We start from the raw sequence: 15418 nt of genomic DNA, 5'->3' as shown, positions 1-15418 counted from the left end.
TGATGGGCAAGCTGTGTATGTGTGCATTTTAAGGATGTGCACTTATGGATTGTAATCATGTTATATATCGATAATCTGTACACAGCGGATCAGAATAGCGATTAATTGAAGCTTCAATATCTCCACTAAAGATTAACATCATAGAAATGCTAATGGATAATTAATCCTTTATGATAGATAGATAGATAGATAAAGCGTTTATTTGTTTGCTGCAAATACACACAATTTAAAAACACATAGGCAAACACAGAAATACACAATTAACAAAGTACACAATCAATTAAAACAAAATAGAGAATCTTATAAATATTATAAACAAACAGGAATAGTGGAATAGTAGTAGTTACAATGTGTGCATTGCAGCAACAACAAAAGAGTATTATGATATATAATAAAATAACTCAATTATTGCGCAAAACATATTTTACTTAATTTTGGCCAGTGTACCATGGATTTTTTGATTATTGAAATATTGAACTCACAAAATCATACCACATGACAGAAATATATAAAGTTGTGTTATAATGGTTATTCATTTTAGGTAGTCTAATTCCTTTAAAGTAAAATTAAAATTGTACGCCGAATTTTTCAATCCAAGTATTACGTATTGCGCAATGAAACTGAACGTCTGAGGGTTACCACAATCCGCATCATAATTTTGGTACTATATCTGTGGTAGAAATTTCACATCGTCGATTTGACAGGTCAGAGTCCAACTTTTATGAAGTTTATAGCAACTTTTACGGCATTATTTTAGTATTTCTAGTTACTTTACATCGTTCCAGAGTCATCCCAAGTTAGCTGTGATATCCTGTAGGAGTCCACTCAGCCATGGCATCCCACATAGCGAAAACTTTGTTGAAAACTTCACATGCCAGCTCGACGATCAAATTTGGTAATTTATTTCAATTATGTTTTATTAATTCATCGTTATTTTTCAATAAAAGCTGTCGGTGCATTATTAGGTAACATCTTGTTGCATAAAAATATTTTTCTAAGGTTATATATGAAGGTAATGAATATTTTTATTCAGACATAAACTTTGGACCTATTCATGGTTGGCACTTGGACAATTTTCATAAGGAATATTTCATAGGTAGCGGTTGTCTGCTCCCGTTTTTGCGTAGGAGACTAACATAGGTTACATCTTAGCAGTTTAATAATGCAAAACAATCAGGGTTACATGTTTATGTGTTTCAATGTTGATTGGATTAAAATAAAACAACCATCCAGTTATGAAATTAAAGTTCATCTGGAATTGGGCTCTTATCAGAAGGATTTGTATTACTATTACCATATTTAGTTCAAGAATGTCTTAAAAAATGTCTTATATTTATAATTTTCCGTTGTGTTTACTGATGTAGTTTACAATTATTTATGGCTTGTGAGAAAGTGACTAGTTTCAAATATATTAATTAAGTACAAGTGAACATGGTGTCATTACAAAGTGTAAGTTATTTTTATTTACTGTTTAAAACCTATATAGTTTGTATCATCCATGATGATGCACAGATTTGTCAAATGCTATTTTACCATCATCTTTCTTGCATTGTCCCAGCATTTTTCCCATAGCTCATGAGAGCATAGGGTCCGCTTGGCATCTAATTCCTAGAATTGGCACTCGGTTTTACGAATGGGAAATATTTTATCTAACTACTAAACCTGTTCACAAAATTTCACAAGAGTCAGTTGAGGATTGCAACCTGTAGAGGAGAACATTCATACATACCAAAGCATTTTGTCCAAGTCCTTCACTAACTCTTCATTCAAAAATGTATATTAACCATACAAAACTAGGTTTTTTTGCAATCATATTTTGGTATGAGCTGTAAAATATTATGTCTTTCTGACATCCTCATGTGCAGAGTGTCCATGGAAGAAGAGGAAACAACAAAACTTTCTCCTAGACTGTAAACAGGTAGAAGTATACAGGAGCAAATACCTAGGGACTCCAATCACACTCAAAGAGGCAGTTAGCAACTAAAGAACTTGGTAGGTTTCGTGGAGGAGCTGGGGTAGCGCTAACTCGTTTCACGCAAAATAGGCACAATCTTTGTCAACTTGCGAAAAATGCCCAGTAAGACTAACTAACTAACTACATTGTTCATAGATATATAACTAGATATAAGAGTGTTTTTTGTCAATACCTTTTTATGTTACAAATTTAGTCTAATTGTTCTTTTCAACTTCTAACTTATCATGTAATACGGGCAACCACTGGGGCTGCAACACAGTGTAAACTAACGCAGTCTCCAGGGCTCCAACTGCATATGTACCATGTATCTGTTGAACAATAAAGATTTATTTATTATTATAGATACTGCTAGGCGTGCCCTGAGCGTCGGGGCAGCGCTGCAGCAAAAGAAGACTCTCAAAGACCGCACCGGCAAAAATGTGGTGCTGGTGGATGGCGTCCGCACCCCCTTCCTTGTCTCCTTCACCGATTATTCCAAGATGATGCCCCACGAGCTGGCGAGACACGCCCTGTTGTAAGTATTGGTACATAAGACAGTACAAATGCTATCAAAAAGGAGGTGTTGATTGGACATTCTGAAAAATTTAGTTTAGTCAATCTTAAGTCACATAACTTACTCCCATAATTTTATTTTTAAATTAAACACACTTAATTATTGCCAACTGTACTTGGTATCAGATTATTCATCATGTTATCATTTATTTATTTATTCCAATATTTTATATTTACCACACAAAAAATTGTATTTGGGCATTACTAATCAACCATTTTTTTTTCTTAGGGGTCTCCTGCAAAAGACCGGCATAGACAAGGAGTTAATCGACTACATCATCTATGGCACGGTCATCCAGGAAGTGAAGACGTCCAACATTGGTCGCGAGGCGGCATTGGCGGCAGGCTTTAGTGACCGCACGCCCGCCCACACTGTCACCATGGCCTGTATATCCTCCAACCAGGCTATCACTACTGGTGAGTAGCTAATAAGACAGATCTAGCTTCAAAGAGACAGCTACAGCAAGCCACGGTCATCCAGGAGGTGAGGACGTCCAACATTGGTCGCGAGGCATCGCTGGCGGCAGGCTTCAGCGACCGCACAGCCGCCCACACTGTCTCCATGGCCTGTATAAGCCTGTACTACTGGTGAGTAGCTAATAAGGTAGATTTAGCTGCAAAGAATTGACAACATCAAGGCACGCCCAAGAAATAATAAGGCGACACTTAGCACCTATTTTATCACCTAAAGACATAGAACGACTGTATAATAGCTACATATTCTTAGCTTACAGGCTCTGGTGACATAAAAGTCTTCCAAAGAGAGGTCCATCTATAGCTTTGAGGTCAACAGTAGCGGTTTTAGCAGCTGCAATTTTCGCTTCTAAGCTTCTAAACAGGAGATATAAAGTCTTTTATAGCTCTGTGTATCGCAATCGCTAATTTACTCTCTTGTATCACTTACAGTCGAAAAGAGAAGTCACTATTGCAGATCATGTAGTCGCAGACGAGCGTTATTCAATACCTTAGTACATCTTATACTGTTATTAGTCTTACTTACAACCTAAGCCTATAGCGCATTGTTAAGATGACCGATGAATCAATAAGCAAAACAAAAACTATAAATTGGAACGTAAATACTTAATAAAAATGGATACTTTTACTCAATATTGACCTAATGTTAAATAGTATTGCTATATTTAAAACCGGACTTCACATACCTATATTGTGTAATTTTTCGAAAATTAAATACGGTGGACCACAAATAAATAAATATGCTAATGATCAGAGGCCCTTGAAAATTTTGTCAGTAATACATATAGTTATTGACAGTTTAATTAATTTAGCCATCATAAATCTGCAGATAACGCCGGCATCAGTGAACTAAAATAATTATTTGCTTTTATTTATCCGTCATTAGATTTGATTTCGCTTCGAGCTGTCACAGTACAAGCTTATGAACAATACTACAAAAATGGAAACATCTGCAACCAAAGCAGAATAGGGCAAAGGAAAAATTGTTCAATTACCTTCTTGAGTGTTTCAAATATTGACTATATATGGACCTACGCTAGTACTCAAATAGTAGTCTCTTATTTGGCACCCCTTTTAACTCCTAAGTACTTAATCGACGCTATTAGAGCACTACTTTATCTTAGTTGGGCATGGCCTGTATATCCTCCAACCATCAGGCTATGATATATTAAATTAAATTAAATATCATTTATTTTCAGGCAACTAAGGCCCACATATATACAGATCATACCTACCAGACTTTAAATATGTACAATAATGTCAATAATATTAAATATTACGCAGTTTTCGATTGCGTCACCAGTACCCCTAGTGTAAATAAATTCGATTTCCAAACGTGACATACGCGTTTGCGTTTAGTCTCATTTTGTATTGGATTTCGAAAGAGCGCGCCAAGCGGGACGTTTTGGAAACTCAAAATCCTATACAAAATGAGACTTAACGCAAACGCGTTCGTCACGTTATGATGTCGATCAAAGTTACACTAGGGGTACTGTTCTCAACCTGTTGACACATCATATATATGTAGGTACATAATCAGAGTATCACACTATTTAATTGACCCTACTGGGTTTTACGCGAATTAGAAAGTGTGATAAAGAAAATATCCAAATTTGTATGTAAGCTGTTAGTAAAATACTACATTTCAAAAGTAAATAGTTGTCATTTTCATATTTTTCGTAAATGCTGGTCTTAAATATAATACAATAAAAAAATACAATTACCAACTGTAATAAACGCGGTAAACACGGAATGTCATGATTTTAATCCTTAAATGTGAATTGAAATAATTTATATATTTGTTATTTTAAATATTGGCCTCGTAACTGTTTTAACACGTTAACAGGGAATATTAAACACGTTATTAAAGACACACGCATGGCGGTATTTGCCCAAATATTCGGATTGTTTCTTTTTCTTTTATATGCCTTTATGCATTACGCCAAAACACAATACGAAGAACACATTTTTTTTTACTAGACAAGTAGACAACTCAGAACGAAACTAGATAATAGTACTTATTGAACTTTGTTCCCATAGTTGCAATATATTCATAACATACATACTCAATAAAGATTCCTACACTATAATTATTTGGCTCTAACACATGGAAATAGTAACATAATTGAAATGGAGCCAAGCTAGTGTTCCTAGGTGTTTGAAAGGGTCATGGTTGCGTTACGGATGTTCTAAATATAGGGTTTTGGCTGATTGACTTCAGTAATGAATTGTAGAATCATATCCAATCATATCTATAGATAAAATCGTGTCCAAAGTACAGTCCGAACCAGAAGAAAATTAAATATTGGCATACATGTAATAAAAAAATAAATCATTTATTCTGGTAAAAAAAAACCCTGATTTTACAATTTTATTTTCTTCTGCCAAACTGTAAGACAGTTTGTTGGCAGAGGGAACTCCCTTAAATACAGATGGGTTAGCTTATTGCCTAGTTAATTAATAAGTAAGTACGGTACATCTTATAGCTTATTGTGGTAGCGTATTAATGTAAGAAATACAATTTATACAAAAGAATGGGAAACAACTTGTCAAGTGGGTATTTGCCCAACTTTCTTGGTTGGTTGATAGGTATTTCTTAAAGCGACCACTCTGTATTGTATGACAAAAAAAATATCTCGTCATAATTTGCAGGCCCTAAAGTCGAAACTCAAGGTTTGCCAGCGAGCGATGAAGCGTAGTATATTAGGTGTTCGTAGAACTGATCGAATCAGAAACACGGAACTACGCTCCGAGTTGTAGATGTAGGCGTCAAGACGTAAGACGTAACAAGCGTAAAATAAATAAATAAATAAATAAAGGGGGGCCAAAATGGTTGAGTGGGATCCACGGAACACCATGGGCGGTGCAGGATGCGATGCAGGCAGGCCGAAAAGGAGATGGCGGCACAACTTGGACGCATTCTATCCAAAATGTTGGGTAAATGCCAATGACAGGGTCGAGTGGAGAAAACGAGGGATGGCCTTTGTCCAGCAGTGGGACAACAAAGTAGACTAACAACAAAATGGAGGTCGCATAATTTGAGAACTATAAGTCCTAGTAACATATATTATGTACTTAAAGACAACTAACCTTCCTGGCGTTGTTCTGGCTTTTTGTCACGGCTCATGACATGGGAGCCTGGGGTCCGTTTGGCAACTAGTCCCAAGATTTGGCGTAATTGTACTACATAATTTTCATAAATTGTCCGGATGTTTACGTCTTCAGGCAATCTGGAGATCTCCAAGGATTCCCATAAATCATATTTTGATCACTACAAAATAAGCTATGAAACTGTGCTTAAATTTTTTATTTTAAGCTTTATTTTATATTTAATCAGTTAAACATTCAGTAACAGAACTTAGTTACCGACTAGGTAAGTAATTATGTAAATTTCGCAAATACGAATGACGATTGAAGTCTTTTGTAGTCATCCTTAGTTTACTATAAATAAGTTGTCATTGTTGTCCTAAGGCTCCCCAAATGTGTACTCCTCGCTTTGGCTCAGTCAGGACTCATGACTGAACTGAGTCTTAGGCAGTAGAATTCGTTTAATACGATTTACCGTGTTATATGCAATTTTACACTTCCCAATAATTAGTTTTAATATTTTTTTTCGAGGTAAATATGCCTCCTAACCCCCTAAGACCCCATCCTTTAAGACGCGTTTTGCGTGATCCCTTTAGAATCTTACTGTAATAGCAACTTTCTCTCCAGGTATCGGTATGATAGCGGCTGGCGCCTACGACATCATCGTCGCCGGCGGCGTCGAGTTCATGTCGGACGTGCCCATCCGCCACTCGCGCAAGATGCGCTCCCTGCTGCTGCGCGTCAACCGAGCCAAGACCCCCGCGCAGCGCCTGTCGCTGCTGGCCTCTATCCGGCCGGATTTCTTCGCCCCCGAGGTATGATGATGATGAGTTCATGTCGGACGTGCCCATCCGCCACTCGCGCAAGATGCGCTCCCTGCTGCTGCGCGTCAACCGAGCCAAGACCCCCGCGCAGCGCCTGTCGCTGCTGGCCTCTATCCGGCCGGACTTCTTCGCCCCCGAGGTATGATGATGAGTTCATGTCGGACGTGCCCATCCGCCACTCCCGCAAGATGCGCTCCCTGCTACTGCGCGTCAACCGAGCCAAGACCCCCGCGCAGCGCTATGTATGTATGTATGTATGTATGTATGTATCCCTAATACATTGCAAAAAGGTGCTCCCCATCACGGCCAAGGAGCAATATAAACAAGTAGTTATATACAATCCCAATAGAAATTTCGTTAGCGCGATGTAGAAATTGTCGCTCTCCGTACAGCGCCATCTAGCGTGATATTTGAACACGAATTGACCTTTTATTTCATTCCAGCTCCCCGCCGTGGCTGAGTTCTCCTCCGGAGAAACCATGGGTCACAGCGCGGACCGCCTAGCGGCCGCTTTCGGCGCCACCCGTCAAGAGCAAGATGACTACGCTCTGAGATCGCACAAGGCCGCTGCCGAAGCACAGGCCAAGGGATACTTCACCGATCTCATCCCTGTGAAGGGTGAGTTAAAGTAGAACCTAACACATTACACTCCTTTGCGTCGCGCTGTCGAGTATTAAGTTTAAATCCGCACTGTAAAATTACTTTAAAAATTAATTAAAAACTATTTGAGGTTATAATTTGTTGTTTCAGTGGACGGCAAGGACGGTCTGGTGGACAAGGACAACGGCATCCGCGTGTCCACCCCCGAGCAGCTCGCCAAGCTGAAGCCGGCCTTCATCAAGCCGCACGGCACCGTCACCGCCGCCAACGCTTCATTCCTGGTTAGTACAGACTACATATACAATTATACAGTCTGTCCTGTTAGTCCCAGCGGTAAACCCCAGAATTCAGTAAAATTCTGCAAATTGTGTTAAAAGTATGAAAATCGGTACGATTGATCTTTAGGCCATTTGAATCAATTTGACCCGTAGAACAAAATAAAAAAGTAGAGGAGTTGTAACGCCATCTTTTTTTGTACGAGTTTTTTTTTTAGAAACTTATCGTGTGTGGTATTAAAGGAAAGAGCTTTTTAAACCAATTAATGCAATATTATGGTACCATTGAGCTGATCTGATGATGGAGACAGGAGGTGGTCTTAGGAACTTGTGATAAAACAACGCAACCTAATTGCGCTTGGTATTTTTAGAGTTGTCTCAATGAGTATTAGTTGCCTGTCGAAAGAAAAGTACAGTCAGCGATAAAAGCTTGTACCAAAAATGTTTTTTTTTTGCCAAAAACTTATTTTATTTATATGTGTTGTTGTAGACTGACGGCGCATCGGCATGTCTCGTGATGCCCGAGGCCAAGGCCAAGGAGCTCGGCTTCAAGCCCAAGGCCTATCTGAGGGACTTCACCTACGTCGCTCAGGTATGTATAGGTTTTGAGAAGATGAGAATGAAATGAGAGTCCAAATGGGTGAATCGTAAAACGTAATATCAAAGAGAATTTGAAAAAGAGGTGGATTATCTAAGAAAACTTTGTAGCCACGTAAATTTACTGCCATCTTTGGACACATGATTAAAACTATTAGAACGCCATTTGACTTTGATCCTTATTCTTTCTCTGATATGTGTTAAATTTGTTAAGCCCCTAGTTGCACAATGTACTGTTTAAGCATACCTGCAGTTTTCGGTATTTATAGTAACATGTGCATTTGCTCTAGCTGGGGAAACACTATATGGTGAAGTGGAACTGCTGATCAAGACCATGAACTTTTTAAACTGTGTGTAAAGTTTTTTTGTTAACCATCCCCTTTTTTCCTAGGATCCCGTGGACCAGCTGCTCCTGGGCCCCGCGTACGGCATCCCCAAGGTCCTGGACAAAGCCGGACTCACCATGAAGGATGTCGACTCCTGGGAGATCCACGAGGCCTTCGCTGTAAGTCTTAAATCTTATATAAATACTGAAGTCCTGGAAGTTGCAGAAAGAACCTCTATTTTAGCCCTATACTCTTTATCTTTACGTATTTAAATAAAATTAAACTAAATCTACCCTTAAATGGCTCTTTAAGCCAGTTGAGGGTAGATGAAAACATTACATGATCAAATAATGTAGGTTAAAGTCAGGTCATTCAGTCACAGTCCAGGCGGTTTTGTATCTGGTTGGTTATACAATAAATGTTATAACTACCCGAAAATGTACAAATTGTTTGTTTACTTTTATTTAAATACCTAAAGATACAGAGTATAGAGATAATTTACGTCAGTCACTGCTTGGCATTTCAGCAGACTTATTAAAAAAAATAGTTGGATTAATATGAAAGTTTTGGGCAGACGTCGCTACGGGCGACGGTACTAACGTTTTATGTCATGTGTGTGGTTGCAGTTTTTTAAAATGTAATCTTTTATTACTTTGCGTGAACCTTGAGCAAAGCTTCGAGAGTCACACTTATCAAAAGTTTTTGCAATTTATTAATACGATTTTTTTTTCAGGGTCAAATCTTGGCCAACTTGAAGGCGATGGACTCCGACTGGTTCGGTCAGACCTATCTGAAGAGGCAGGGCAAGGTATTTATCAATAAACATTAACATTTATTTATATATTTATGAAGATAGGACGTCTGGTAGCGGTAAGGGTCTGCGACTAATCCGAAGATCGCGGGTTCAATCAAACCAAGACTCGGGCCAATACGTTTTTCGGGAATTAGGTGCGATATATCATTTGATAGCAAACTCCAAGCTTCCATGAGCAGTGGCTAAACGCCGCACTTTTTTTGTATACTACGTCGGTGGCAAACGAGCATACGGCCCGCCTGATGGTAAGCAGTTTCCGTAGCCTATGTACGCCTGCAACTCCAGAAAAAAATATCTATCGAGCATACATGTGATTTTCATTAAGATTAACTGCTTCATACAATATTAACAAATAACTATAAAAATAAACGATCGTAAACATTACCGTAATACTCAAAACAGTAAAATTTACTGTAATGCTTTATCTGTTTTACGAACGGTAAAATTTATTGCTTTGTTCGATAGGCTCTTGTAACTGTTAAATAGCATTAAACGTTAATGCAATTTCCATAGTTTTTACCCCGACAGAATTCAGACATTCATGTACTATATCTTATTACAACGATATAAGATTCAATACTGACATCATATGATGTCACTGGGCGTAAAGGGGTTAGTGGTTTTTTTTTTGCAATGCAAAGCATAGATACATAGATATTGATGATGTTGTTGAAGATAGGGACTTGAAATTTAAAATACTGTTGTCTCGTTCCGTTGTACTAAGTACTAAAGACGGAGGCACTGATTATTGTGTCCGGTTGCAGGTCGGCTCGCCTGACATGTCCAAGTGGAACAACTGGGGAGGCTCTCTGTCCATCGGACATCCCTTCGCTGCCACTGGTGTAAGTAACCTATCGCATTTTTTTATATACCACGACGGTGGCAATCAAGCGGTCCGCCTGATGGTAAGCAGTCACCGTAGCCTATGTACGCCTGCAATTCCAAAGGTGCTACATTTATTTATTTATTTTAAACTTAATTGCACATAAAAAAAGAGTACAACAGACGGACTTAATGCCAATAATACCCGAAATGGGTAACTGTTGGAACTAATAAATTGTATCAGGATTACCATCTACAAATGTACACAGTACTGCAATAAATCATTCTTATTCTTATTCTTATAATAGGCATTCTTTACCAGTCAACCATAAGGCAAAACAGAAAAACTTAACATAGCGGAGTGGCTTCCGCACCGGTGTAAGCGGAATTGGGGGAAGGTTACTTTGACGGTTTTAGTCAAAATGGTTACTCTTAAATGTGTGCGATGCTACCTGTACATTAGGGATAAAATTATATCTTCAAATGAAGTGACGAAATATTAAATATGTATTGATTAGGTCCGTCTGGCGATGCACACGGCCAACCGGCTGGTGCGCGAGGACGGGCACGTCGGCGTCATCAGCGCCTGCGCCGCCGGCGGCCAGGGCGTCGCCATGATCCTCGAGCGCCACCCCGACGCCACCGCCGACTAGGCGCCCGCTGACGGACGCGCTGTAGCTGTGCACACCACCACCACACGGTGTCACCACCTGTACTATCACCTAACGGTGACAACCAACTGGGTTTTAAGCGTTATATCATCGTACTACCACCTAACGGTGACAACCAACTGGGTTTTAAGCATGATATCATCGTATCACCATCAAACGATGACCACCTGAGTCATAGGCATTGTATCATCGTTGAATTTGAACTGTTGTGAGTCATACTAACATTAAGCTAAGGTTAAGGTCGCGCTGCGCGGCGTGTGACAGTACGCGGCGCGCGACTATCGTGACCACTACTCATGCACTGCTAGTGCTTGAAAATGGAGACATAGACTCTTCGAAACATGTTGCGCGTGTAGCTGAAAATATGTGAGTTCAACCGTAAATTAGCTTAATAATATCATTACCTGTTTAAATTGCACCATAAGGGTTTCTTTTGTACCTTCTTGGTACGGAACCATTTTTACGCTAAAAAATTTGATAATACAATTTTTAGTTCTAGAGGACTATACAATGACCCTACACGACATCAGAGCGATTACTCATAAACGCTAAAGAGTTGTAAAACTCTTATTGTATTATCTGTTTATTGAAGTCTTTTATGTGTTCAGTAAATTCACAGGTGATTGTATTGCCTATATTATACCGTGGAGCGCAGTAAAAGCTATGTAATATCGCCTAACAATTGTGCTACAGGTTGGTCCTTTTAATATAAATTAAATAGTATACTTTGTCTTGTCTGCGAAGGCGAAAATGCCCCGCCTTAGAATCGCCTAATGTGAATTGGATCAGTGTTTTGCAAGATCCAATATGGGTTGTTGTCAAAACATCTAAATATAATATTTAGGTTTAAAAAAATCTTAAATAAAATTAAACACTTTTTTTTCATTGTGCATGTTTAATTGTTCTAAATCAAAACTTGAATGTATTCTATCGAATGCGTGAGATTTATAAGTTGATAAGAGACAGTGTACTTTGTATTATGTATTTATTGGTATATTTCTTGAAGCTACACTAAATTTTGTAAGATTTACCTATTTATTACATCATAGGTTAAGCGTAATACAATGACAAAGAAATATTCTAAGCATGTCCTACATTTAATTGGTTGGTAAGAAATGTGTATGTAATCAATTATTTTATTAAAGAATGTTAGTAAAACATGTGATTTGATTGTAATCCAAAAATGTCCACTTTATTACATTCTCATTTTAGTGAAGCGCCGGTGGCCTAGCGGTGATAGCACGCGACTTGCGGAGGCAGCGGGTTCAAACCCCGGCTCGCACCAATGAGTTTTTCGGAACTTATGTACGAAATACCATTTGATATTTACCAGTCGCTTATCGATGAAGGAAAACATCGTAAGGAAACCGGACTAATCCCAATAAGGCCTAGTTTACCCCCTGGGTTGGAAGGTCGTGTCATTCACGAAGGCGCATGCCTTGACTCGTATTGTCATATTATTAAAGGTTTGATTTTACAAATCTGCGCGTCTTCATGGATGGCACGATCTATATATAACTACTTGCACGTACTTGGTACACTACATAGATATCACTGACGTCACTAATCATGTTGTTTCTCTCTAACACATGTCACGTTCTCTTTCTTACACAATCAATGTTCGAAACAGTAGTGGACTGATTGAGTGACCTACGCAGATATTTTATTGCTTATTAATCGTCGTCTGAGTCATCGATTATATGGAATCGCAACAAACAAATATAATCCGGCAAAATTCAAAATACTCCGACGGAGTAACATAAGAACACAGAATAAATAATGGTACTACCGTACAGAAATGACACGTCCTACAAAACCGAAGTTTGAGAGCGATTCAGGGACGAATTATGCTGTCCCTTTCTAATGTATGGCACTATCCCTTTCGTTTCGGCTATTTAGGGTTGTCAAAATTCAAGTCATTATCTTATCTGTCGTCGTGCCCGTATAGAGACGTCAAGTTGTGCCAACCCTAATAATTGCCCGGAGCAATGCTGAGCCGAACGGAGCCGGGAAAAGCCGAAAGGAGGAGTGTCACCCCACTGGTAAGGATTGATTTTTGACAGCTATGAATTGATCCTAAAATAAAATTGTAGTGTGTGTATTATACCTCACTCCCAAGGTGAGGTGAGGGTAGTTTAATTTTAAGATGTTAATAATAATAATATAAGCCCTTTCCAAAATTAGTCATATATTTAATTAGCATATTAGTAAAACGTAGTTAAATTTTTTTTCTAAGAAACAGCGCTACTTGTGTCCTCTAGCTGACGGGGCTAAATAACAACAAATAGTTGATCCACCCAGATACATTCTCTATCTAGTCCGGTTCTTGTTGGGGGACAAATTCGAGGAATTCATTAATTGTCTTCTAACAGGAAATGATATATTTACTAAGCAGACAGGAAAAGGAAGCTATTGCTAAAATCTATTGCTAATACTTAGGGTTCCGTACCCAAAAAGAAAAACCTTTTATATTAAATCTATTTTCCGCTAGCTTTTGTTGAATATTGCATCCGTCCATCTCGCTTGGTCTATACCAAGGCCTGTCGACTTCCTTAGAAAGACGTGACGCTTCATAATTGCGCATGTGTGGTCTGACATTCTGGAAATAGATACCAGTTATTAATATAAAAATATTTTGCTACAGCAACATTGCTCCTATCTGACTTTGTCTATTCAACTTTGGGAACAAATAAAATCATTATTATCAAATATTTTGATTTATGTCACACTACCATATGTAAATTATTATTATTTTATATAAATTATTACCCATTTCAGTTTGTCTTTGTCTATGTTCATAAAATCTATGGATGTCAGAGGCACATATACCCTCCATAAAGCCTTGCACTTAGGTCTGGCCGGTTAGAACATAGACAAAAGTCTGCAATGTCAATGCTGTCATAGTCATTGACGCAAAACTATTTTCATTTTCAAAACTATCTGTTTTCATATAAAATGATTAAATAACGATTTATGTTCTTGAAATAGATTTATTGATTAATTTTTAAACTTAAAAATCCACCGCACAGTATCTCCGCTCAGACTCGGTTAAAGTTTAATCCATTGTACTAAACTAAGAAACAACAATTAATTCAAGGTAAGAAATATTTTAATCTATAAATAAAATAAGTGTACTATTGCCAAATTCAAATACATAAATTTAATCTTACCACCCTCTGAAGTCCCTATCGCATCCAAAATTACAATCAAAATTCATCATAGATGCAAAATTTAACATTGTTTTAGCTGGCAATTTAGAACTCTGGTAGCTATTAGCAAGGTTAGTAATTAGGGACATAGGTTATAGTATTGTTTAAAATGTGACTGTTTTGTTTTAGAGGGTGAACGTGAGAAAAAAATCCTTGGCCGTCATATCACTTCCTTGGAAAGGCTCAAAATCAAAAGGCACGGATCCGCCACATAATTCCGACTAGTTGTAGTTTCCCGGTGACCATCAACAAGACCGCTGCACTGAGCTGTGGAGCAGAAAGTGTCCGACAATCGGATAGATGTAATAACAACTTTGTCTGTCATAAATATATTCATGATATATGTGATATGATTAAAATTTACACTAATTGCAATTGTGGAGTAAAATCAGATGTGCCAAAGATCATGTTTTAGATATATAAAAAGCTATATTAAATGCAATAAATAGTATATGTATATATATAAAATTGTTTTTATCATGAAGATTTTAATGACTTCTATTTATTGTTATGAAGGTAATCTGGGAATTAAAACATGTGCTAAAAATAGGCGACCTAAACATAAATAACGCCTTAAAAAAATCAAAAGATAATAATCACACGCACAGGATAGGTTAACTATTTGGTACCCACATCAATAATGAACCGAAATTACCGACCTGTGGTCTCATTGAATAAAATTCATATAGGTATGTAGATATCATATGGAAGTGTCACAGTTAGTTCAACAAGCCCCGTCCGATACATAAATTTGTATAGAAAATGACTTTTTTCCTGCCTATTGTATGTTTTTCGAACGAATTAAGCTCTTTTGATCCTAATATATAGGAATAAAAATATTTATAACTTGATAATAAACTGTATTGTTACCTTTTATATTGAAAAAACTTCAAAATATAGATATCATTATCTCTTAGGACAAAAGATGCCTGTGATTTTGATTAATATGTGGCACAATATTTTTTTTTTTGTAAATACTAATTTGAAAACCTCACCCTAACAAAAACAAAAATGAAAAAATACAAAAAGAAATTCCGTCGGCGGGATTCGAACCCAGAACCACTAGCTAGAACTGGATCACTACCTACCAAAACCCGCCAGGCTAAACCGGTTGTCAATTTTAGTACTGAGATACAAAGAGAGCGCCACTAGTATAAACGAACTTTTGAAAGGGACATTTTTTTGTATTGAG

At 37.8% G+C, this 15418-nt stretch overlaps 1 protein-coding gene across 1 annotated transcript; it reads left to right on the top strand.

The window, feature by feature from the left end:
* The first annotated feature begins 683 nt into the window (after nucleotides 1-683).
* LOC133530435 (trifunctional enzyme subunit beta, mitochondrial) lies at nucleotides 684-12175 on the top strand. The gene is made up of 11 exons (XM_061868346.1): nucleotides 684-895; nucleotides 2318-2489; nucleotides 2757-2944; nucleotides 6716-6903; nucleotides 7356-7530; nucleotides 7663-7793; nucleotides 8278-8379; nucleotides 8776-8889; nucleotides 9444-9518; nucleotides 10289-10366; nucleotides 10865-12175. Exons 1-11 carry the CDS (start codon nucleotides 832-834, stop codon nucleotides 10997-10999), a joined length of 1422 nt encoding a protein of 473 aa, XP_061724330.1. The 5' UTR covers nucleotides 684-831; the 3' UTR covers nucleotides 11000-12175.
* The last annotated feature ends 3243 nt before the right edge of the window (nucleotides 12176-15418 follow it).

This window comes from Cydia pomonella, chromosome 22 (genome assembly GCF_033807575.1).
Source record: "Cydia pomonella isolate Wapato2018A chromosome 22, ilCydPomo1, whole genome shotgun sequence".
In the NCBI taxonomy this organism is placed as follows: domain Eukaryota; kingdom Metazoa; phylum Arthropoda; class Insecta; order Lepidoptera; family Tortricidae; genus Cydia; species Cydia pomonella.
Note: the sequence above shows the minus strand (reverse complement) of the source record. Positions and strands in the feature narration are given on the sequence as shown.

Bases quoted from the DNA above. Each gene is read 5' to 3' on its own strand.
- LOC133530435 (XM_061868346.1), top strand. From the start codon at position 832: ATGGCATCCCACATAGCGAAAACTTTGTTGAAAACTTCACATGCCAGC. The intron at 8,380-8,775 runs GTATGTATAGGT...CTTTTTTCCTAG, and splicing joins ACTTCACCTACGTCGCTCAG to GATCCCGTGGACCAGCTGCT. The intron at 10,367-10,864 runs GTAAGTAACCTA...TGTATTGATTAG, and splicing joins ATCCCTTCGCTGCCACTGGT to GTCCGTCTGGCGATGCACAC.